General features: G+C 37.0%; 1 protein-coding gene across 2 annotated transcripts in view; it reads left to right on the forward strand.

Moving 5' to 3' along the window:
• LOC150087483 (regulator of chromosome condensation-like) overlaps positions 1–23457 on the forward strand; it is a 120647-nt gene that overhangs the window by 90784 nt on the left and 6406 nt on the right. For both annotated transcript variants that reach the window (XM_090372098.1, XM_090372099.1), the window contains 2 exons: positions 15041–15157; positions 21341–21493. In XM_090372098.1, the coding sequence (XP_090228224.1) occupies positions 15041–15157; positions 21341–21493 (270 nt within the window). The remainder of the gene's footprint in view (positions 1–15040; positions 15158–21340; positions 21494–23457) is intronic.

A 23457-nucleotide genomic window follows, 5' to 3' on the forward strand; every position in this document is an offset into this window, starting at 1 on the left:
ATTTAATAATTAATTTATATGATTGATTTTGCACATGAAAACACAAGGGAATAAAGGTTTTTTTTTTTTTTTTTAATTCTGATGGAATTTAATCTCATGAGAAAGCATTCTACTTATAATTCATGAATCAAAAATGTTTTATTGAATTAAAAATTTCTTTGAATATTCTTAGTAGGTCAGTAGCAACGTCAGTGTACATGCACCACACTTCATCATATTTTTTAGCACTTATGTATTTAAGCCTATATAACTACTGGGTGGTACAGAATATTTGCATTGATACACTAAAATGGAAAACTTCTGCTCTTGATAATATTGAGACTGACAGCGGCTTCTCAAAGGAATTCAAGTTTCTGGTGGAGCAGTATTCCACCTTAATAAAAAAGTGAACAGATACAATTGTATAACAGTGCAGAAAAGCCACATTGACTCGGAGGAGGATAGAAGAGATATTGTAAGGATGAATATGTAATACATCACACAGAACTTGCATTATTTTATTGTGTTTGCGTGTGTGTGTGTGTGTGTATATATATATATATATATATGTATATATTATGTCTGTCTTATTTTGAATCCCTAAGGATTTTTATGGATATTCTTCCTAAGATTTTTCAAAAGTCCAAATTTTTGATAGGATAGCTGAGAGACCTTCCACGTATGGTTGACCAAAGATTAATTACCAATAATGCCAGTGCACTGAATTACTAAGGGGGATTTATATCACTTTGCAGACAGTCATTTCAGTTGTAATTGGCATTTCATCAGTGGGAAACCTAGGCATTTGAATTTGAACTAGTCTAATAAACCGGACTATAGATATCTTGGTTATTTCAGTTTAGGCTTTAATAAACAGTATTTAAAGACAAGTATAAATCATCCAAGTTTCTTGCAACGACCAACTAATTTTAACTGACTGGTTAAAATAAATTTATTAAAATAAATAAATGATTTATCTATTTTATCTCTGTTTCATCTTATGTAAGATGAAACAGTCCTTGGGTCCAGTCATCCATGTGCCAGGCACTCTGACATCTACCACCTACCAGGTACATCCTTCATGGCAATGGTCTCTCCTCAGGAGGTTCCATCTTTCAGCAGGATAATGTGCCGTGCCATGCCACACCACCTGGATTGTTCGAGACCGGTTCGCAGAACATGAGGAAGACTTCCAGGCCCTGGCCTCCAAAATCCCTAGACATCAATCCCATCAAGCATCTATGGTCTGTGTTGGAACAGCAACTCCGATCTGCGGCGTCTCAACCACTGACCTTACGGTAGTTAAAGGATCTGCTAGTTACGTGTTGGTACCAGATACCACAAGACACATTTAGAAATCTTATAGCGTCCATGCCTCACCAGGTACGAGCTCTTTTGGCTGCACATGGCAAACCAACATCATATTAGGTAGGTGGTCATGATGGTTTGGCTCATCAGTGTATATGCATAATAGAGTGCAAGTTGCTATCTTCTAATGGAATGTAGTTCATTGGCTTCTATATACAAACTGTGTGTGGGCAATTTATAGCCGCAGGCCGCATGACTTGTCAAGAGAGGCATATAATACATCTCTTGACAAGTCATATACCTGCACTCTATAGATAATTTTTGATTTTTCACTTTCTTTATATAGGCTTAATAGGGAAAACCTGCTTGTGTATGGCTTGCTCTATTACCATAATGTCTCAATGTAAAGGAGAACATCTAGCTTACTCAAAACCATGTGATAAAAATACAGCCAATAAAAACTTGTCCAAAAGTATAGTACGTTGCTTGTGAATGTCCTGCTTTCACTGTTTTGGGGGATTTTTAGGTTTATTAATGGTAAAATCCAATATTCTAATTTGTACGATGTTTCCATCTCTTGAGATATATTCTTCTTACACCTGCTACTCCTTGTGTTTCTAATTCTTTTTTTTTTTTTTCATCTTCTGGATCCTTCAGGAGATCCCAGTGGAGACTACTCCTCTAGATAAGTTTAAAATAGTGTGGGGTGATATCCCCACATTATTTTAAATGTATCTGATATACCTCTGAAGCTAGTTGTCACCATAAGTTTTCCCAACTGTTTTGCATTTGCTGTTACTACTAGTACATCTCTGAATTGGATATGCTTTACTTATTTTGAGGATACCTACAAATCCCTCTAGATTTCTTTGGATTAAAATGGGGAATAATGTTTGATGGCATATTTTATAAGGTACTTAAACACTGGTTGGATGCAACTTTCTATCTTTTGACATTTTGCCATGCTGGTTTATTATTAAGCTAACGGAAATCAAAAAGAGGAAATTTCAGGTTAGGAAGTCTCTGACAAGGAATATCAGTGTAGACATATACATAAGTACCATCTTTGAAGTGAAAGGAATCACAGAGCATATAATTAGGGTAACTGACAATTGAGATTCTGTCAAACAAGCTAAGTGGGGGACGGGAAGGATTGTGGGTGCAAATGGACATCATAGAGATTGGAAATGGAACTATATATCAACGAGGAAATTTCTGGGAGATTTAGATTTTTTTTTTTTAGATAACTGCTCTATTAGTTTGACTACTAATGATGCATTCAGTAGATAAGGTAATGGGGGTAGACATGAACCAATGATATTTTTGAAAATGGTATACACACAGCTCTTTCACAGAACACAGCCTTGACAGAACCTCCTACGTGCACACTATTCAGACTGCATCCATCCACTAGCTGGCAGAGAAATGGCAACAAGATTGGTCTGATACTAATAGACTGGGTATAATAATCTGGATGCCTCCTAGAGATATACCAACAGGTCAGTCTAGTGGACTGTTTAGTAGCCAGTCTGCAAAAACTGTTTTAAAGCTGTACCTTTGGAATGTAAGGAATACTGGATCTCACCATAACGCTCATCAAATGACTCATATTGCATGCCAGAAGAGTTGAAGGATTCCAGAACTCTACACTGGAGATAAACATGGTTTTTTACTACTTTAAGCTTATTAGCAAAAAGTGGTGATAGCTATTACATCACCACCACTTTGATATGAGAGCAAATAAATCATTCTAATTATCCACATTTTCTATCATTTATACTTGTTATCAGGAAACAGGCCTAGTGCGTCGGATTGCATATTATCCGAGTTTCTTGCGACGACTGACTAACTGGTTAAAATAAATTTATTAAAATAAACAAATGATATATACATGAGATAAAACAGAGATAAAATAAGATAAGAGTTAAAATATAATATAACAAAAGCATTAAAATACATAGAAGCTTTCGAGGCAAAGTGCCTCTTCATCAGCTAGTCGGTGAATGGTGTACTTCAGATATATTGATGGTTACATTAGCAAAAGTCAGCTGGGCATGATCATGTATCACAAGTCTCTTGTGGGTAGAACAGAATTACATGTACGTAATTCTGTATGTAAGCTAATGTAGCCATCAATATATCTGAAGTACATTCACCGACTAGCTGATAAAGAGGCACTTTGCCTCGAAAGCTTCTATGTATTTTAACGCTTTTATTATATTATATTTTAACACTTTTGAGCAGGGATACCACATTGGGAGACAGAACCTCACTCTCTACAGATGTTATTTGTACTCTCAATCTGTGTTTAATGAGAGGGCATGATTATGTTCAATGACTCTCTGTTTCGCCAAATACAGGGCACAGCCAAGGGTGCCCCTGTTAGTCCTGTGGTGGCCAATATCGCCATGGAGGAACTTGAGAGTAAGATTTTCTTGAACTTACCTATTCCTATCACTCTCTGGTGTCGTCATGTTGACAATATCTTTGCAATTGTCCCCTGGGGATCGGAATCTCAACTGCTGCAATATCTCAATTCCCTGTCGCCCATCATTCAGTTTATGATTGAACTAGAGGTTGACAATACTCTTCCTTTTTTGGATGTGTTAGTCCAACGTGTGGATTCGCGTTTATTAACTTTCTTTTTTATTTTCCCATGCTTGGATGCACTCTAGTTCGACTGGTGACAGGAAATTGAAGATTTCTAAAATTAGGGAAGAGTTTTCAAATTGCAGCTATCCACTCGTGTTCTAGATAGATGTGAGCTTCAAGCTCACAAATTTGTTATGCAATCTAACCCTCCTCACGTCAATGAATTTATCTCTACCACCTATATCCCCTATTATCCAGGCGTATCGGAATGCCTTGTTAGGATTTTGCATCTCCATCATATACAATGTCTGCAACTTCCAGGGATGAAATTAGTCTATTATTTCTAAGATGAAAACACCTGTTCCGCCTTTCCTACAGAGTGGGTCCATATACCATATTACGTGTCCAGATTGTGGGGGGAATGTTATGTAGGTAAGTCTGGTAGAAGATTGAAAAACTGGGTTTCTGAGCATGAGGTGGCTCCGTAAACCGCTAATTTTGAAAAAAACACTCCACAGTCACAGAGCATTATTGGGTTGAGCAGCACAATCTTGATCCCCGACAGGACCCAAGGTATACAAGCAGAACATCGCCCAAAGCAACTTCAAACTCACAGAACCAATTTTTCATCTTCCTCGTTTATTCATTCAACTGCCGTTTTCTGGAACAACCTTCCTTCATACGTATTTCCTGAAAGTTACAGTCTACAGAAGTTCAAGTCCAATGTCAACACATATCTTCTTCCGTTTTCTCAACCTCCAACCCAAGCATGCTGACCGGGCTAGCCAGGTGGGTAAAGTGCCTGCCTGGAAACCCAAAGGTCGTGGGTTTGAATCCCGCCTTGGGCTTGGATCAGAGTAAAATGCAAAAACTTTGGGAGGTGCATTATGGCCACAGAAGCCGATGCAACTAACAAAAAAAAAAAAAAAAACTCCAAGCATGGTACCAAGTACTATAGGTTCTAATACCTCTCGTGTTTGGGGTTTACATAAAAAAAAAATGAAAAAGTTGTTGAATGGCATATGAAATTTGCAAATTCTTGTTGAATGGTATATGAAATTTGAATTTTATGTAATGAGTGAGAACAACAATAACAGTTTTCTCAAAATTGTTAATTTGATAATAGAAAAAAATACTATTTCCAGGAGATTTTATTTTCTAATTTGAAATTGCTCTTTAGTGAGGAATAGCATCTGAGGGAGTGAGTGCTTGGACCTTTTATCATCAGTGATACCATTATCCAGGATTGTTAAACGATTTTATATATCCACAACAAACATATAATTAGTGCAGAAAAATTATGTTTGTAGCTATTAGGGTTGCCATCCTTGTAAATTTATGGACAATTCATAAAAAAAAATAATAAATTAATTAAAAGAACTATGGACATGTCAATAAAGTCAGTAATTGATTTTAAATACTATGAGAATTTTACAGGGGTTTAAAACTTTGGAACTTTCTGTATGTTTTTCTGAGGGTAATTGACCATACAAGGATAGAGGGGAGAAAAACACTGCAGGTACCAAATTTTTGCATTATGTTTTAAATTTATTAATAAATTAATACTTTTAAAACACTAATTTCTCTATTTAACATATTTCTTAGACTTATGCAATGTATAGAGTTGTTTTGCAAGACATTCAGTATTAATTTCAATTTACAATTTTAAAAATAATATAATTTTTTAAAATTGTAAAAAAAAAATTGGTGATATGTTTTGTGCAGTATAGTATGTATTTAGTTTTTAAGGTGATTTTATTGCTGAAATCAAATCACACTATTTTCACCTTATATTAAAAAATATTGGACAATTGCAACACCTGTACTAGAGGCAGCATTTGAACCCACAACCTTTTTCTTAGGCAAGTGTGTTACCCATTGGACTAATGCATCAGTACTAGTTAATATTTGGATTAACTTTGCAAAATTATTATTCTGTTTAAATTATCAGAGCTAGAATATTATCTAATAAAAAATAATGGATTACTCCTAATGAATACATAGGATATGTGCATAATCTTCAAAAAACTGGAAATTTTCAAATCTCCAGAAGTTGTTTCTGTGCTATGGACAGCGCCGGATTAAGATTTTGTAGGCCCTTGCGCTACAGGTACTGTGAGGCCCCAAGTAATATTTTCCAAAGGAAAAAAAAAATTAAATTTATTTTTACAATGCTAACAACAATTAAAATTCAAACATTTTCTTTGCATAAGTTCTTGAGAACATTGTTTTCAATTGCCATGAGAGCAAGTCTGTTTAGTCGTTCTTGTGCCATTGTCGATCTGTGTACATTCTTTAGATGTTTCATCTTGGAGAAACTCTTCTCTCCAGTCGCATTAGTTATCATTAAACACAAGTAAATCGATAGTGCTATTTCAACTTATGGAATGAAAAAGTTAATCCATTGTTTACTACAAGGGTGTAGATATCAGAAGCTTGTAGTGTTTCATGTTTGTGCCTGAATTCATCAAATTGCCCAACAAAGTTCTTGAGGTGAAGAATTTTTGGCACAAATCCAGACTCGATGTCATCTGAGTAAATCTTCTGAAACTTGATTGCTGCTGTTGAAATAACTTCATCATTCATTGCTGGAAATTCGACCAGAAAACCAAATAATGAATGAACATTTTTATATGCGTCAATGTGATGGGAAAGAGCTGAGCGTAACTTGTTCATGTTGGGTAGATATGTCTCAACCACAAACTTCTGTCTTCCTCATAAAGCAACATCTTCAGCATTACCATCATTGATTTGTTTTCTTTTCCAATGCTCTCGTTTTTGTTCATCACAGTATTCCGTATTTTCTACTCTGTCTTTTGCTTTATTTTCAGACACTTCAAACTGATCCTGCTGCTACATCAAAATATCCAGTAGAGATTTAAGAAGTTTAATAGCTGATTGAAGCTCCAGTGTTTCAACTTGAAGTGATTTGCTGACTTGATTGAACCTCTCTAGTATGATAGTCCAGAAGTCTGCCAAGAGAACTGTTTCCAACTTTGATAGCTGCTTGAGTATAGTATTTGCTTCATAATGTGTGTCAGCCTTCTGGTTTCCATGAGATTAACTTCAAAGCTTCTTGAAAACAGCTGTAGCCTTTAGACAAGACTTTTATGGCATCGACCCTTGCAGACCATCTAGTATCTGATGCTCTTTTAACTACCAATGTAGGTTCACTTCCACTTTCAGCTTTAAGGCACTTAAGCATTACTGATCAACATTGAGTTGAACCAGATGAACTTGTCCAGATGAAAGTTTTTGTATAAGACCAAAGAATAAAACTGCTCCAATGCAGCTTTCCACAGCACATGCACCTACCAATTTAAGGGAGTGTCACTACATGGATTGTAATGTGCAAGATGATTGATATTCATAATATGTGCTTGAAGCCCTTTGTAGCATCCTGACATGTTTGATGCATTGTCATAAGTCTGTCCTCTTAGATTAGCTACATAAATTTCCAATTTGTTCAAAGAATTTCAAGACTATGTTGGCAAAAGCTTCTCCAGTGTGATTTGCAATGGAATTGAAAGTGAGAAAACGTTTCACCTTAAAATTCTGTTGCTTAACCTTATTATGTGAAATTCCAACATAGCAAAGAACTACAGTTAGCTTATCATGTGTGTTGAATCAACACTTCAAGAAAAGTATTTGGCTTCCTTGATTTCTTCTACAATGGTTTTCAATACAGGCATACCTCGAATAACGAATAGGATGCGTTCCACGAAATTACTTCGTTAAGCGAAACTTCGTTTTCAGAGGTAAAAATACTATGGCCAGAATAGGGATATGTTCCTACGTAAAGAAAATGAAAAGCTTTTTTTCGAACAAAGAAAAGTTTTATTAAATAAACAGTCAACTTACATACAAAGTGAAATCACATTTTAAAATATGAGTCTAAAGTTGATTGTTTATGCTCTTTTTCTCTTTCATTTAACAATTGCCTATACGGAGTTATTGCATTTAACACTGATCGCTTAACAATAACACTTCTTCCTAAATCAGGATCATTTTCACTAAAAAAAATTTAAAACGTTTTCAATATCATTTAAGCACCTTTTTAAATCTTTGGTTGTTAACACTTTTTTGGAAGGAACTTCTTTAACTTCGTCTTCATTATCTTTGTCTTCGTTGCTAACAATGTTTTCTAAATCTTCCACTGAAAAACCATCTTCTGCATTCAATAAATTTCTAACATCCTCTTCATCGACATTTTCGAAACCTATTGATTGAGCCATCTGGATAACTTCATTTCTAATTTCTTGGATGTTATTTTCTTCTTCTAGTACAACTTCTGGCCATATTTTGCGCCAAACTCCATTTAAGCATTTCTTAGTGACTTCTTTCCAAGAACTATCAATGTTTTCAATTGCGTTTTTAATGGTGTAGTTTTTCCAAAAAGTTTTAACTGTCATTTCCTCTTTATCCTCTAGTTCAGTTAAACTGCTTAATGTTCGACGCAGATAATAAGCTTTAAATGATGCTATTACTCCCTGATCCAATGGTTGAATCAGGGAAGTCGTGTTTGCTGGAAGAAACACAACTTTGACAGGAATGCATGTGTCCAACGTGTTAAGATCAGTAGGATGTCCTGGAGCATTGTCTAACAACAAAAGAGCTTTTTCTTCAAATTTGTTTTTTTTTGACAATACCGTTTTACTTCAGGACAAAAGTGGTTAACAAACCGATCAGTAAATAACTCCTTGGTAACTCACGCTTTTCTATTTGCTTTCCATATTACAGGTAAATTCATTTTTATGTTACCTTTTAACGCCCTCGGATTTTCTGAATGGTAAACTAATAACAATTTTAATTTATAATCGCCAGAGGCATTTGATCCAAAGAGTAACGTTAAACGGTCTTTGGCTACTTTGAACCCAGCAGCCGATTTTTCTTCAATAGAAATGAATCGTTTTGTTGGTAGCCGTTTCCAGGACAAACCGCTTTCGTCTTGTTTAGATTTCAGGTGATTAAACTGGAATATTTTTTTTTATGTTAAATGGGGCTTGAAATTGCCGACTTCGTTATATCGAAGCTTCGTTATCAGAGGTAACGTTAACCGAGGTATGCCTGTACTTTATTTCCCATAATCTCTATGACTTCCTCACATATTGTTGAAGATAGATGTGAAGCTTTTCCTCGTCATTGATCACCATATTTTGCTATATGAAAACTAAGAAAAGGATCATACTCAGCAAGTAATTCAAGTATTCCAAGGTAGTTGCATTCTGTTGAGAATTACATGCTTCTGTATCACCACAAAATGCTAATCAACGAGATGAGAGAAACGTTATAGTTGAAACTACTCTTTGCAGTTTCAACTATAATGTTTATATTGAATCAATTCATCCAAGTGTTTTTCGTATAGAAATCCATGTCATCATAGAGGTCCGATGTCCAGAACTGTTCTCATGTTCTGTAATCCGTGTAGAGGCATGTTTACAGTCTAAAAATCCACCATCAGAAAACTGGATTTTTGTTCCCTGTATACCATCAAAGAGAACGCAAGCAAAGCAATATACATTTTCTGTTGAGGGAGAATGCATTAGCCATTCCCTTTTAATTTTATCACCTGTTATATGTTTTCGGAATATCAATGAACGTGAACATTTTATTTTGTGATCAGAGTATTGTCTTTCGGATAAAGAAAAGAAAAGATGAAAAAAAGCCGTGAATTAGGGTTGAACTTGAAAGTGTCTGCAATTCTGCCCAGACACGATAGGAGGGAGTATATGATGAGAGCCTTGTCGATCAATTCGGCCCTGGAGGGATTGTGCAAGGCTCAAGGGGTAGAATTTTTTTCAGCCTGGACTGTACTTGTTAACAGGAGAGATTGCTTCTACAGGGATGGGATACACTTAAATAGAAAGGTGCAAGAATTTTTGCTGATGCTGTCGAGGCAGTGTTAGGTGGGTCGGAAAACTGCTAGTTGGGGGGGATACAAGGACTAATAGATTAACAGTAGCCACTGGCAGAGGTGGAAGTGATTCTTGCACTGCTTCTATTGAAATGAGCAGAAGCCTGAAAAACAAGATGCAGGATATTTCAGAGACTGCTGGTAGTCATTGCGGTACAAGTAAACACATGGGTTGTGTTAGGGTAGCTAAGAATAGAAACAGGTGCATGTATATCTGCATGTACACCAATGCTAGGAGTTTGGTAAATAAATTAGATGAATTTGAGGTATTGCTCAAAACATCAAAGGCAGATATTGTTGGGATATCAGAGACGTGGTGTCACACAGATATAAGTAATGCGGAACTGGAATTTGGGGAATACAATGTGTATAGGAAGGATAGACAGGACAGGAGGGGAAGAGGGGTTATGCTATTAATTAAGAAACACATAAAGTCCAAGGAAGTGAAGCCAGTCGACATCGATGGACAGGGCAGTGTCGAGTCAGTTTGGTGTGACATAAGCATAGGGAAATCAAAATTGAGAGTAGGAGTGTGCTATAGGCCTAATGACTCTGATGAGTATAATAAGATATTGTACAGGGAAATAGAGTGGGCCAGTAAATCAGAGAGTCTTATAATGGGGGATTTTAATTTCCCAGATATTGACTGGAATTTGTGGGTTGGTCACTCGCACACTAGCAAGGCTTTTGTGGATTTATTGGATGATTGTTTTCTACATCAGCATGTTCGTGAGGCAACAAGAGGGAGCAATACTCTTGATCTGATTATGAGTAGTGATTCTTCATGCATTAAGAATCTGCAGATAAATGAACCACTAGGTGGCAGTGATCACAGTGTGTTGAAGTGGGATTTACTCAAGGAGGTAACTACCATCAGAGGTAAAGGGAAGGGTTTTTGTTTTCGTAAAGGCGACTATGATGGTCTGAGACAGTATTTAAATTCTATACAGTGGGACCAACTGATGATGTTACCAACAGCAAACTCAAAATGGGAAGCATTCAAGGAACTAATCTTGGAGGCTACCAGGCTTTACATACCAACTAAGAAATATTGTTCAAGGTTTAGGCCTAAATGGTTGTCAGATGAACTAATGAGACATGTGGCAGAGAAGAAAAATGCATGGGATACATACAAATTAATGGGTGACATGGAAGCCTATGATAGATATAAGTTGGTCTGTAACCAAGTCACAAAGGAGATTAGGCAGGCAAAGGCAGACTACGAAAAATCCTTGGCAAAGGGTGCAAAGAAAAACAGAAAAGAGTTCTTTACATATTTGAACTCGAGAAGGAAAGGGATGAATCAGATTGGTCCACTGGATATAGATGGTTCAACAGTTGAGGATCCTGCTCAGGTGGCTAACAAACTAAACGAGTATTTTGCATCTACATTCACGCATGAGGAGTTATTCGGGAAGGAGAATGATGTAGGTAAAGTAAACAATCGCAGTGAGCTGGATGATTTTGTAATAACTGAGAGGAAAGTGGAGGAGAGATTGTTGAGGATAAACATAAAAAAGGCACCTGGGGTGGATGGGATCTATCCAGTTATATTAAAGGAGGCAGCAAAGGAAGTATGCAAACCCCTAGCCATAATTATGAGAGCTTCTTTGGACTCAGGGCAGGTACCCATAGACTGGAGATGTGCAAATGTAACCCCAATTCACAAAGGAGGATCAAAGGCTGACACAAGTAATTATAGACCTGTTAGTTTAACTTCTGTTCCAGGTAAATTAATGGAGGCACTGGTTAAAGAAGCACTGCAGGATCATCTAGACAAAAATTCAGTTATAGCTCAGACGCAGCATGGTTTTGTTAAGGGCAGGTCTTGCCTGACCAATTTGATTGGATACTATGATGTAGTCACAAAAGAACTGGATGCAGGGAATAACTTTGATATTATATATTTGGATCTTAGAAAGGCTTTTGATACTGTTGCACATGGAAGACTGCTGCACAAATTGGAGCAGTGTGGCATTGGAGGCAAATTGCTGCTATGGATAAGGGGATGGTTGAGTGGCAGAAGACAGAGAGTGGTAATCAATGGACATTGCTCAACGTGGACTAATGTTATTAGTGGAATTCCTCAAGGTTCAGTGTTGGGTCCGTTGTTGTTTTCGGTGTTTATGAATGATATTGATGATGGTATATCAAGTTTAATGTCCAAGTTTGCAGATGATACAAAGGTTGGCAGGGTCGTTAAGGACACTACTGACGCTATGCTGCTGCAACAGGATCTGGAAAGGTTGAACAGATGGGCTGAGAGGTGGCAAATGAAGTTTAACATTGACAAATGTAAAGTACTACATATGGGAAACAGTAACCCAAGAGCAACGTATCAACTCTGCGGTACTACACTGACAGTGGTGGAGAATGAAAAGGACCTGGGGGTAATTGTGCAGGCAGATATGAAGTTCTCTGAGCAGTGCAGACGAGCTGCAAGAGTAGCTCATGGTGTCTTGTCAATGATATACAGGAATTTTTCTAGCAGGGATAAGGAGGTGATTATTCCCTTGTATAAGGCAATGGTTAGGCCACATCTTGAGTACTGTATACAGGTCTGGAGGCCTCATTTCAAGAAGGATGTAGAGCTGCTGGAACGGGTACAGAGAAGGGCAACAAGATTAGTGAATGGAACAAAGGGTTGCTCTTACGAAGAAAGGCTTAAGTTTTGCAAATTACAGAGTCTGGAGACTAGGCACCGGCGAGGTGATCTGATAGAGGTGTATAAGGCTTTGAATGGTTTGAGCATGCTCAATGCCAATGGGATTCTTCATCTTGCTCAGAATAATCACCTCAGAGGGCATAAATTCAAATTGAGGAAGGACGGATGTCGGATAGATGTGCGGAAATTTGCCTTTGGCCAGCGGGTGGTTGGTTGGTGGAACCGACTTCCATCATTTGTTGTTGAAGTTGATAGCCTAAACAAATTTAAAGCTCAACTGGACAGGTATTTCGAATGAACGGAGGGGTGAAATGGGAGTGGGGGTTTTTTTTTTTTTTTTTTTTGGCTGATGCTGAATAAGCTTGCTTTCTTGCATCATATGCCTCTACTAATGCTAATGCTAAGTCATCATCGTGGTGCTAGCCTTCCACGGGACCTTGTTTACACCAAAAGTCACCTACCTCCTTTGTTATATTTTAGTTTGTCCACCCACCAATGTCATCTTGATACTCAGATCCCAAGTCATTTTTCTTCTGGTGGACAAGCTCAGCATCGACTCCTGTGGCATTGGAATCATCTGAGACAACTTGAACTTCTAGTACCTCAGTCATTTTGCTGTCATTGGATGCATTTGTTGTTTGCTATGTTTGCTGTTGCCTTGCGTTTGAACTGAAGATCAAATAAGTTTGGAGATTGACTGAGCAGTTCTTCATGCTTCCGTGTCTTCTCTTGTTGTCTTTTTCCTTTGCTTGCTCCACTCTCAAACTTCTTCTCTGACATGATTACTCTGAAAGGGTGAAACAATTGGTAAATATTGATTTAACTGAATTATATTTATTCAATTTTTTGGCTGACATGACTCAATGGAACCGGCCAGAGGCACAATAAGAATACAGTTTGCGGAAGCATACAGCTTGGCGAGCTCAGAGAGCCTTTGCCTGAGAGAAAGGCACTGGTCGAAACCAGAACAGATGTGGCTCAAAGTAGGGCCTAGCTGAAATCTAGGTAAATCTTAGCCTCAAATCAATGTAGGCCTTAACTGGCTGAATTATTGAGCATAATAATACTGGTTAAGGAAGGTTAATACTTAATAATACATTGGCAAAATGCATATAATTAATATTAAACTTAATTTAGCCATCATTAAAACATGATAAAATTGAAATTCATATAAAAAGGAAGGTAGGCCTTTGCAGCTAAGCTTGACAAGTTGACATTATACTATAAAGCCTTAGCAAATTGAATAACACCTGCCTTATTGGTATCCACTCTCCAATCTCTATCAAAAATTCATCACAACAATCAACAGTTTATCATATACGTGATATAATAACATACTATAATTATAAACTTACCGCAATAACTGTAAACACCAACGTCAGTCTTATCAGATTTCAAAACAATAAAAAATGCCGTTAGAGAGAACATTTTGCAGGATTCCAACCAATAAAACCGTTATTCATATTATAAAGTCTGTATGATGTCACAAATCGTCATACAATATATATATGTATACAGTACAGTGTTTCTTTTTGCTGTAGTATGTTTACTACAAATATATATACAGTATATTAATTGAACCCTTTTTTTTAAATAGATAATTTAGATTACATATACTTTGATTCAGCATTCACAAATGAAATAACTTTTCACCTAATCTCTGGAGGCCCTCCAGCTGGCAGAAGTCCCTGGGTTGTAGCCCCTAAAGCCCTGCCTTAATCCGCCCCTGGCTATGGATACTGGATTTATGAGGTTCTACTGTATTTAGTTCTGTATTGTGTTGTGATCGGCACGTGGAACCTTTCTTTTAATTAATACCAATCCGAAGTATGAAACAAAATAATCAAAATACACACCAGTAAATTTGTGTATTGGTGTCCAAATCTAGCATCTTAGAGCAATGTACATAATGTGACCCTCCTCATCCACTGCATCCAGGCTTTCTGTGATAATATCACAAGTCTATTTTAGGTAAAATCGACAAACCTTATGTAGATAGGGTTACATTAGGTCCCTGTGTTTGTCAGTATTTTCCCATTTGGACTGGGAAGATAGTGAGAAAAATTCCAGACAATCTCAGTTCTATCTAAGATCACCGGTATTTATTTTTATTCTGATAAAAAAGTCTTTTCGTTTTCCTCCCTTGTGACACCTGAAGTGTTTATGTTGTTTTATGTTGTGTGTAGCAACATGGCTCAGCATCACATTTTTTTTTTTTTTAATTGTTATTTTTTGTGGTTAAACTGTACTGACTTATGCCACTTAAGTCCTTTTGTATGTTCATGATATTACATGCAAATGGAACAATGGGCCAGGATACTGGAACTGATATTTGGTGCCCCTGGTGAAATTCTCTACACACAGAAAATATGTATGTAGACTATATGCAAATCTGCCTATTTTTTTTAGGCTGATTCCTTATTAAATATATGGAAAGTAACTGTTTCTATGTATTAGTGTATCACTTTTTATTAATAACATCTTGGAAAATTTTTTTTTTTTTTAAATTGTAAAAAAGTTGTTGATACGTTTTGTGCTATGACATTTAAAGTATAAATTTGTATTGAATTTTTTGAAATTAGGTCTTGCTACAGACATGCATCCACGATTTACCCCTCAGATAATTCCTTCATTTAATGGTAAAAGTTGGAGTTGTATTAGTGGAGGACAGCATCATACATTAGCTTTGGATACTGAAGGTACAGTTTCTAATTTGTATTTTAGTGATGCATTATATCGCACATGTAATGCAGTAGGCCCATATGTCCAAAATTACATTTTACACAGCAATGATTTGGTGATTGTTCATGATAATAAATTATGTAAATAAGTTACAGTTCCACGTTTGGTGACCATATTTCATTGAAATCAGTTTTAAAACATGATTACTAAAATTATTGTAGATTATTTCTACTTTTGAAAAATTTGAGTTAAGGCTGTACTACACTGATAAAAAATTTGAGATGTGGTCTTACTGCATTACATGTGCGATATGTGGGTTGAAATGTATTTATAATTAGTAATTATCATTTTTGATGCCCCCCTTTTCTTTCCTAGTTTGAAAGTGGGTGGAAATAAGTGTCACAAATTTGAGGGTGATAGAGAAGGACATAATACATTTACAGATGGGTGGGGATTTTTCTGTCCTCTATGCAGTTAGGGACAAAAGAAAACCATTTTCTGATCCAATCCAGTGTTCACAGTGGTATGTGAATAAATAGAAGAATTATTTGGGAACAATGTACAGAGAAAGTTTTGTTAGACAGAAGACATCTTAATATACATAAGCTTGTTTCAAGCAGGACACTATCAGACACAGTTGCCACTATTTAACAAGTAATATAAAATATAGATGCCTTTTCACTCTTAAGTTAAAGCAGTCTCTATTCAACAGTATTTACTGAACTACTACTATTTCCAATTTGCCTTAATCATAATAAAACATCAACATTGCCATTATGTTACTGAATGTAATCACATTTTCAGTTCTTATTGCCAGTGTAATTGATTAGCATTCCCGAACTTTAAAAATTATTAGAGAGGAATCTTGCTATCATATGGTACATCAGTCATCCTGCTGGCAGTTTATGGTATATATAGTTAAACCTTGTTAACTTGAAGTTCAGGAACCAGAAAATTTTAACTCAAAAAGTTTTAATTATGCATTGTTCTTAAAAATGAATAAATAAATAAAATAAACTTATTTTAAATTTAATAATTATTGAAAAATATATCATAAGTGTCATTTGTTTTTCATTATGACTCCATAATTTCAGCCATGTGAAAGCATTTAACTTATCATCCATTTAAGCTGTAAGTAATATTATGGGTGAAAATTGTGTCAATAAGCAAAGAATAAGTTGCTCTTTTATGTAGAATCCATTTGCATGCCATGTGGTTTCAATACACTTAGCATACCCCAAGATAGCCTTGAAGGATGCAGAGCTAAGTATATAAACCGGAAGGTGTGAAATGAATATTGCAGGAAATGGCAATTTATTGCTTGTCATTGAATTCTGTAAACTCTGCTTTACATTCACCATAAACGACATTGAATATTACTGCCCAAATCATAACTTCTGAATTCCCTGGCAACTGACCGACATGTGTGACCTGACCCCAAATACAATAGACTGATTGTTCCACTGACTTCTGATAATGGTTGACTTTCCTACCTCTGTTAGAACATGCTGACTACTTTTAAAATGTAAACAGACTGAAGCATATGAGCAATCACTTGGCAGAAGCAACAGCTTGACAAAAACAAACAAGGATGGGTAGAAAGAAATTCACATGAAGGGTGAAATAAGTGTCCAACAAATGTCTTGGGATAGAGAGATGTAACTCAGCTGAAATGAAGGGGCATTACAATTGTGTATTCATACAAAATGATGAAAGCTTCAAAAATACTTCTTGTAGAAATGGTGCTATATCTAAAAAAAAATTAAAGGTAAATATCAGAAAGCCATTACTATTCATTTAAAGGGAATAAAATATCAAATAAAATGTGAATACCATTATATTCATTATATTCACAAAGCAATGCCAGTCTTCCTTCTTACATTTAATTTAGTATAAGTTTTTATTATAATTTCTGAGAAAATTCCACCTATGCTTCAATTTCCATCTTAATTGCTTTGAAAATTGGATTTTTTTTTTTTTTATATGTATTTCAGTTTCAATTTTAAGGTAGTTTTGTGGTAAAAAAAAAAAGGTAATTAAAAATCACTCTCACTACAGATTAGGATAGTACTTTTCAAATGATGTATAATGGGAAGTATGCACCAAAGTTGTATTCTGTTTCAGCTATGAGACATGTTTATAATTCCATGGGCATGGAGTGCTGATCTTTTTATTTGTTATGCTGCACGGTTTCTAGACTACTTTTTTTGTAGCACTGAGAGTGAGTGTTATGAACTGCTATGCAAACCTCTTATTGTGGCTTTATTTTTTTATGATACAGTTATGTAGAAGCACTATTTCATCCTTCTGTTTATCTAAACTTCCGTAATAATCTTTAGCATTAGCAAAGGCACATAATGCAAGAAAGCAAGCCTATATAGCATTAGCCAAAAAAAAAAAAAAAAAAAACCCTTATTTTGCCAACCCCCTCACTCCAAATGTTTCTCAAGTTCTGCCTTGAATCTATTTAAGATATCAACTTCTACAATGACAGATGGAAGTTTGTTCCAGCAGTCAACCACCCACTAGCTAAAGGCAAACTTTCGCACATCTATCCAACAACCATCTTTCCTAAATTTGAATTTATGCCCTCGGAGGTGATTATTCTGAGCAAGAGGAAGAATCCCATCAGCATTGAGCATGCTCAAACCATTCAAGGCTTTATACACCTCAATCAGATCACCTCGCAGGTGCCTGACCAATGCCTTATACAAGGGAATAATCACATCCCTATCCCTGCTAGAAAAATTCCTGTATATCATTGACAAGACACCATGAGCTACTCTTGCAGCTCGTCTGCACTACTCAGAGAACTTCATATCTGCCTGCACAATTACCCCCAGGTCCTTTTCATTCTCTACCACTGTAAGCATAGTACCACAGAGTTGATACGTTGATCTAGGGTTACTGTTTCCCATATGTAGTACTTTACATTTGTCAATGTTAAACTTCATTTGCCACCTCTCAGCCCATCTGCTCAACCTTTCCAGATCCTGTTGCAGCAGCATAGCATCAGTAGTGTCCTTAACAACCCTGCCAACCTTTGTATCGTCTGCAAACTTGGACGTTAAGCTTGATATACCATCATCAATATCATTTATAAATACAGAAAACAATAATGGACCCAACACTGAACCCTGAGGAACTCCACTAATAACGTTAGTCCACGTTGAGCAGTATCCATTGATTACCATTCTCTGTCTTCTGCCACTCAACCATCCCTTTATCCATAGCAGCAATTTGCCTCCAATGCCACACTGCTCCAATTTGTGAAGCAGTCTTCCATGCGCAACAGTATCAAAAGCCTTTCTAAGATCCAAATATATAATATCAAAGTTATTCCCTGCGTCCAATTCTTTTGTGACTACGTCATAGTATCCAATCAGATTGGTCAGACAAAACCTGCCCTTAACAAAACCATGCTGTGTCTGAGCTATAACTGAATTCTTGTCCAGATGATCCTGCAGTGCTTCTTTAACCAGTGCCTCCATTAATTTTCCTGGAACCGAAGTTAAACTAACAGGTCTATAATTACTTGTGTCAGCCTTTGATCCTCCTTTGTGAATTGGGGTTACATTTGCACATCTCCAGTCTATGGGTACCTCCCCTGAGTCCAAAGAAGCTCTCATAATTATGGCGAGGGGTTTGCTTACTTCCTTTGCTGCCTCCTTTAATATAACTGGATAGATCCCATCCACCCCGGGTGCCTTTTTTATGTTTATCCTCAACAATTTCTCCTCCACTTTCCTCTCAGTTATTACAAAATCATCTAGCTCACTGTCAATGTTTACTTCACCTACGACTTTCCCCTTCCTGAATAACTCCTCATGTGTGAATGTAGATGCAAAATACTCGTTTAGATTGTTAGCCACCTGAGCTGGATCCTCAACTGTTGAACCATCAATATCCAGTGGACCAATCTGATTCATCCCTTTCCTTCTTGAGTTTAAATAGGGAAAGCACTCTTTTCTGTTTTTATTTGCATCCTTTGCCAAGGATTTCTCATAATCTGCCTTTGCCTTTGCCTGCCTAATCTCCTTTGTGACTTGGTTACAGACCAACTTATATCTGTCATAGGCTTCCATGTCACCCATTAATTTGTATGTATCCCATGCATTTTTCTTCGCTGCCATATGTCTCATCAGTTCATCTGACATCCATTTAGGCCTAAACCTTGAACAATATTTCTTAGTTGGTATGTAAAGCCTAGTAGCTTCCAAAGTAAGTTCTTTGAATGCTTCCCATTTTGCATTTGCTGTTGGTAACATCATCAGTTGGTCCCACTGTATAGAATTTAAATACTGTCTCAGTCCATCATAGTCGCCTTTATGAAAGCAATAACCCTTCCCTTTACCCCTAATGGTAGTTACCTCTTTGAGTAAATCCCACTTCAGCACACTGTGATCACTGCCACCTAGTGGTTCATTTATCTGCAGACTCTTAATGGATGAAGAATCACTGCTGATAATCAAATCAAGAGTATTCCTCCCTCTAGTTGCCTCCCGAACATGCTGATGTAGAAAACAATCATCCAATAAATCCACAAAAGCCTTGCTAGTGTGTGAGTGACCAACCCACAAATTCCAGTCAATATCTGGGAAATTAAAATCCCCCATTATAACACTGTCTGATTTACTGGCCCATTCTATTTCCCTGTACAGTATCTTATTATACTCATCAGAGTCATTAGGCCTATAGCACACTCCTACTCTCAATTTTGATTTACCTATCCTTATGTCACACCAAACTGACTCGACACTGTCTTGTCCATCGATGTCGACTGGCTTCACTTACTTGGATTTTATGTGTTTTTTTAACTAATAGCATAACCCCTCCTCCCTTCGTATCCTGTCTATCCTTTCTGTTGACGTTGTACTCCCCAAATTCCAGTTCTGCATTCCTTATATCTCTGTGACACCATGTCTCTGATATCCCAACAATATCTGCCTTTGATATTTTGAGCAATACTTCAAATTCATCAAATTTATTTACTAAACTCCTATCATTGGTGTACACATAAGTATACATGCACCTGTTTCTATTCTTAGCTACCCTAACACAACCCATGTGTTTACTTGTACCACAATGACTTCCAGCAGTCACCAGCCGGGCTAGCCAGGTGGGTAAAGTGCCTGCCTGGCAACCCAAAGGTCGCGGGTTCGAATCCCGCCTCGGGCTTGGATCAAAGTACTGCAAAAACCTTGGGAGGTGCATTATGGCCACAGAAGCCGATGCGCCAATAACTACCAAAGAAAAAAAAAAAAAAAAAAAACTTCCAGCAGTCTCTGAAATATCCTGCATCTTGTTTTTCAGGCTTCTGCTCATTCCAATAGAAGCAGTGCAAGAATCTCTTTCACCTCTGCCAGTGGCTACTGTTAATCTATTAGTCTTTGTCTCCCCCCAAGCTAGCAGTTTTCCGACCCACCTAACACTGCCTCGATAGCATCAGCAAATATTCTTGCACCTTTCTATTTAAGTGTATCCCATCCCTGTAGAAGCAATCTCTCCTGTTAACAAGTACAGTCCATGCTGAAAAAAATTCTACCCCTTGAGCCTTGCACAGTCTTTCCAGGGCCGAATTGATCGACAAGGCTCTCATCATATACTCTCTCCTATCGTGCCTGGGCAGAATTGCAGACACTTTCAAATTCAACCCTGCTTCACGGCTTTTTTTTCAACAGCGACCTGTACTTGTTAAGTAATTCCGCTGGTCTCCTACTCTTAATATCATTAGTGCCAACGTGTACAACTATATCACCTTTTGTGCCCTTAAAAGATGATATCCGCTCTACAATGTCATCATCCTTTGCCCCTGACAGACATACCCTGGTCCTGTTCCACCTATCCTTTTAAAGGAAATATCCTTTATTTCCTAATTATATTACCTGTCACTAAGTTCCCCCCCCCCCCAACATGGTTGATGAGGTTAGTAGATATTGCGTTCTAACAAGAAAATAAAGCATGGGTTATAGTTGGCTAAAAATAGACATTAAATCGACTTGGTGTAGTATGGCCCAAGTTGCTAATTGGCCATAAAAATCAAATCAGATCAAGTGGTCATTAATAGTTAAATTAAATATTAAATTGATTTAACACTAAACTATATACTTGTATGATTAATGTTTTTAATACTAATATTCTGTAGTTAGTCACTAAAAATAATTATTTTTATTTCATTTCATATATTGTATATATATTAGGCAGAGTCTATGCCTTAGGAAGGAAAGAGTATGGGAGACTTGGGCTTGGAAATTGTGATGATCAAACAAAACCTACACTTGTAGATGTAGATTCTAAAAAGTGTATTGACATAGCAGCTGGTAATGTGGTTTCCTTTGCAGTGTCAGAAGATGGTAAGTAGACTTTTTATAATACAGAAATTTAAAAAAATTAATTTAACATTTATGACTACACTTATCCTTTTTATAGATATTGAATGGTGCAATCAAGCTTTCTGGATTTTCATATTAAATGTAACTAAACCTAGCCACAGTAACTCAAATTACTCTTTTGAGCTGTAATGCAGTTTTGCCACCTTTGGTATAGTTGCTGGTAGCAGTTTTGAAGTGTTCTGGCTGGATAGTGCAGTGCGTCCTAAGTTGCATTACTAACCTTTATTTGCTGTGGAAGAAACAGCTTCATGATTGTTTAGTTTTTGGGGAAAGGAAAGAATCATGTGGTGAGAGGGCAGGTGAATAAGGGGGATGGTAACACAACAATATTATATTTAGTGAGTTCTTGTTGACTAAAAAGTAAGTGTTGTGTTGTTGTGCAATACCTTTGTCTTTTTATGCCCATTCTGGTTGTTTGCAGAATTGCTTCTCATAGATGGGGTAACTCCTGTATATGTCTTTCATTATTCACAGTGGCCCCGTAAGAAATGAATTTTAGTGTGCAGCACCAAAGTAGTCAAAAATGTCACTTTCCCTTTGATATGTCTTGCTGAAATATTTTTGATCAATACAATGAGGAGATTTCTGAGTCAGTGATTACACTTTGTGGGTCATAGAGAGAACACAAGATCTCTAGCAACAGAAGATTGTTTCAGAGGCTCTTATGATGTTGCTGCAAACTGTCATCTGCTCATTCCATTGATCATCAGTAAGCATCCAAGGCACTATGAGGGGGATTTGAAAAGTTTGTGTCCTGTGTATGAAAGGGTAGTGTTAAAAATTTCTGTGCTTAATATGTATAACACTTTAGATAGTAGTAGTAGTAGTAATTGAGGCATGTGATGCAAGAAAGCAAGCATGTGAGCTTATGCAGCATCAGCCAAAAAAAAAAAAAATTTCACACATCCGTTCCTCTAAACGTTTGTCCAGTTCTTCCTTGAATTTATTTAAGCTATCAATGACGGACGTTTGTTCCAGCAATCAACCACCCGCTGGCTAAAGGCAAATTTCCACACATCTATTGTACAACTGTCTTTCCTCAATTTGAATTTATGTCCCCTTAGGTTCATAATCTTAGCAAACAGGAGAATCCCATCAGAATTGTGTGCTGAACCCATTCAAGGCCTTATACACCTCAATCAGATCATCTCGCAGGTGCCTACTCTCCAGCCACTGCAATTTGCAGAACTTAAGCCTTTCTTTGTAAGAGCAACCCTTTGTTCCATTCACCAGTCTTGTTGCCCTTCTCTGTACATGCTCAAGCAACTGAACATCGTTCCTAAAATGAAGCCTCCAGATCTGTACACAGTACTCAAGGCCTGGCCTGACCATTGCTGTATACAAAGGGATAATCACCTCCTTTTCCCTACTAGCAAAATTCCTGTATATCATTGACAATACCCCATGACCTACTCTGGCAGCCTGTCTGTTGCTCAGAAAACCTCATATCTGTCTGCACAGTTACTCCCATATCCTTTTCATTTTCTACCACCCTATTGATAGTAACCTATCAATAGGGTTGAATTTGAAAGTGTCGATCAATTCGGCCCTGGAAAGATTGTGCAAAGCTCAAGGGGTAGAATTTTTTTCAGCCTGGACTATACTTGTTAACAGGAGAGATTGCTTCTACAGGGATGGGATACACTTAAATAGAGAGGTGCAAGAATATTTGCTGATGCTATCGAGGCAGTGTTAGGTGGGTCGGAAAACTGCTAGCTTGAGGGGAGACAAAGACGAATAGATTAAGATTAACAGTAGCCACGGGCAGAGGTGAAAGAGATTCTTGCACTGCTTCTATTGGAATGAGCAGAAGCCTGAAAAACAAGATGCAGGATATTTCAGAGACTGTCGGGAGTTATTGCAGTACAAGTAAACACATGAGTTGTGTTAGGGTAGCTAAGAATAGAAATAGGTGCATGTATACT

Source organism: Mastigoproctus giganteus, chromosome 4 (assembly GCF_048544385.1).
Source record: "Mastigoproctus giganteus isolate SK-2022 chromosome 4, ASM4854438v1, whole genome shotgun sequence".
In the NCBI taxonomy this organism is placed as follows: Eukaryota; Metazoa; Arthropoda; class Arachnida; order Uropygi; family Thelyphonidae; genus Mastigoproctus; species Mastigoproctus giganteus.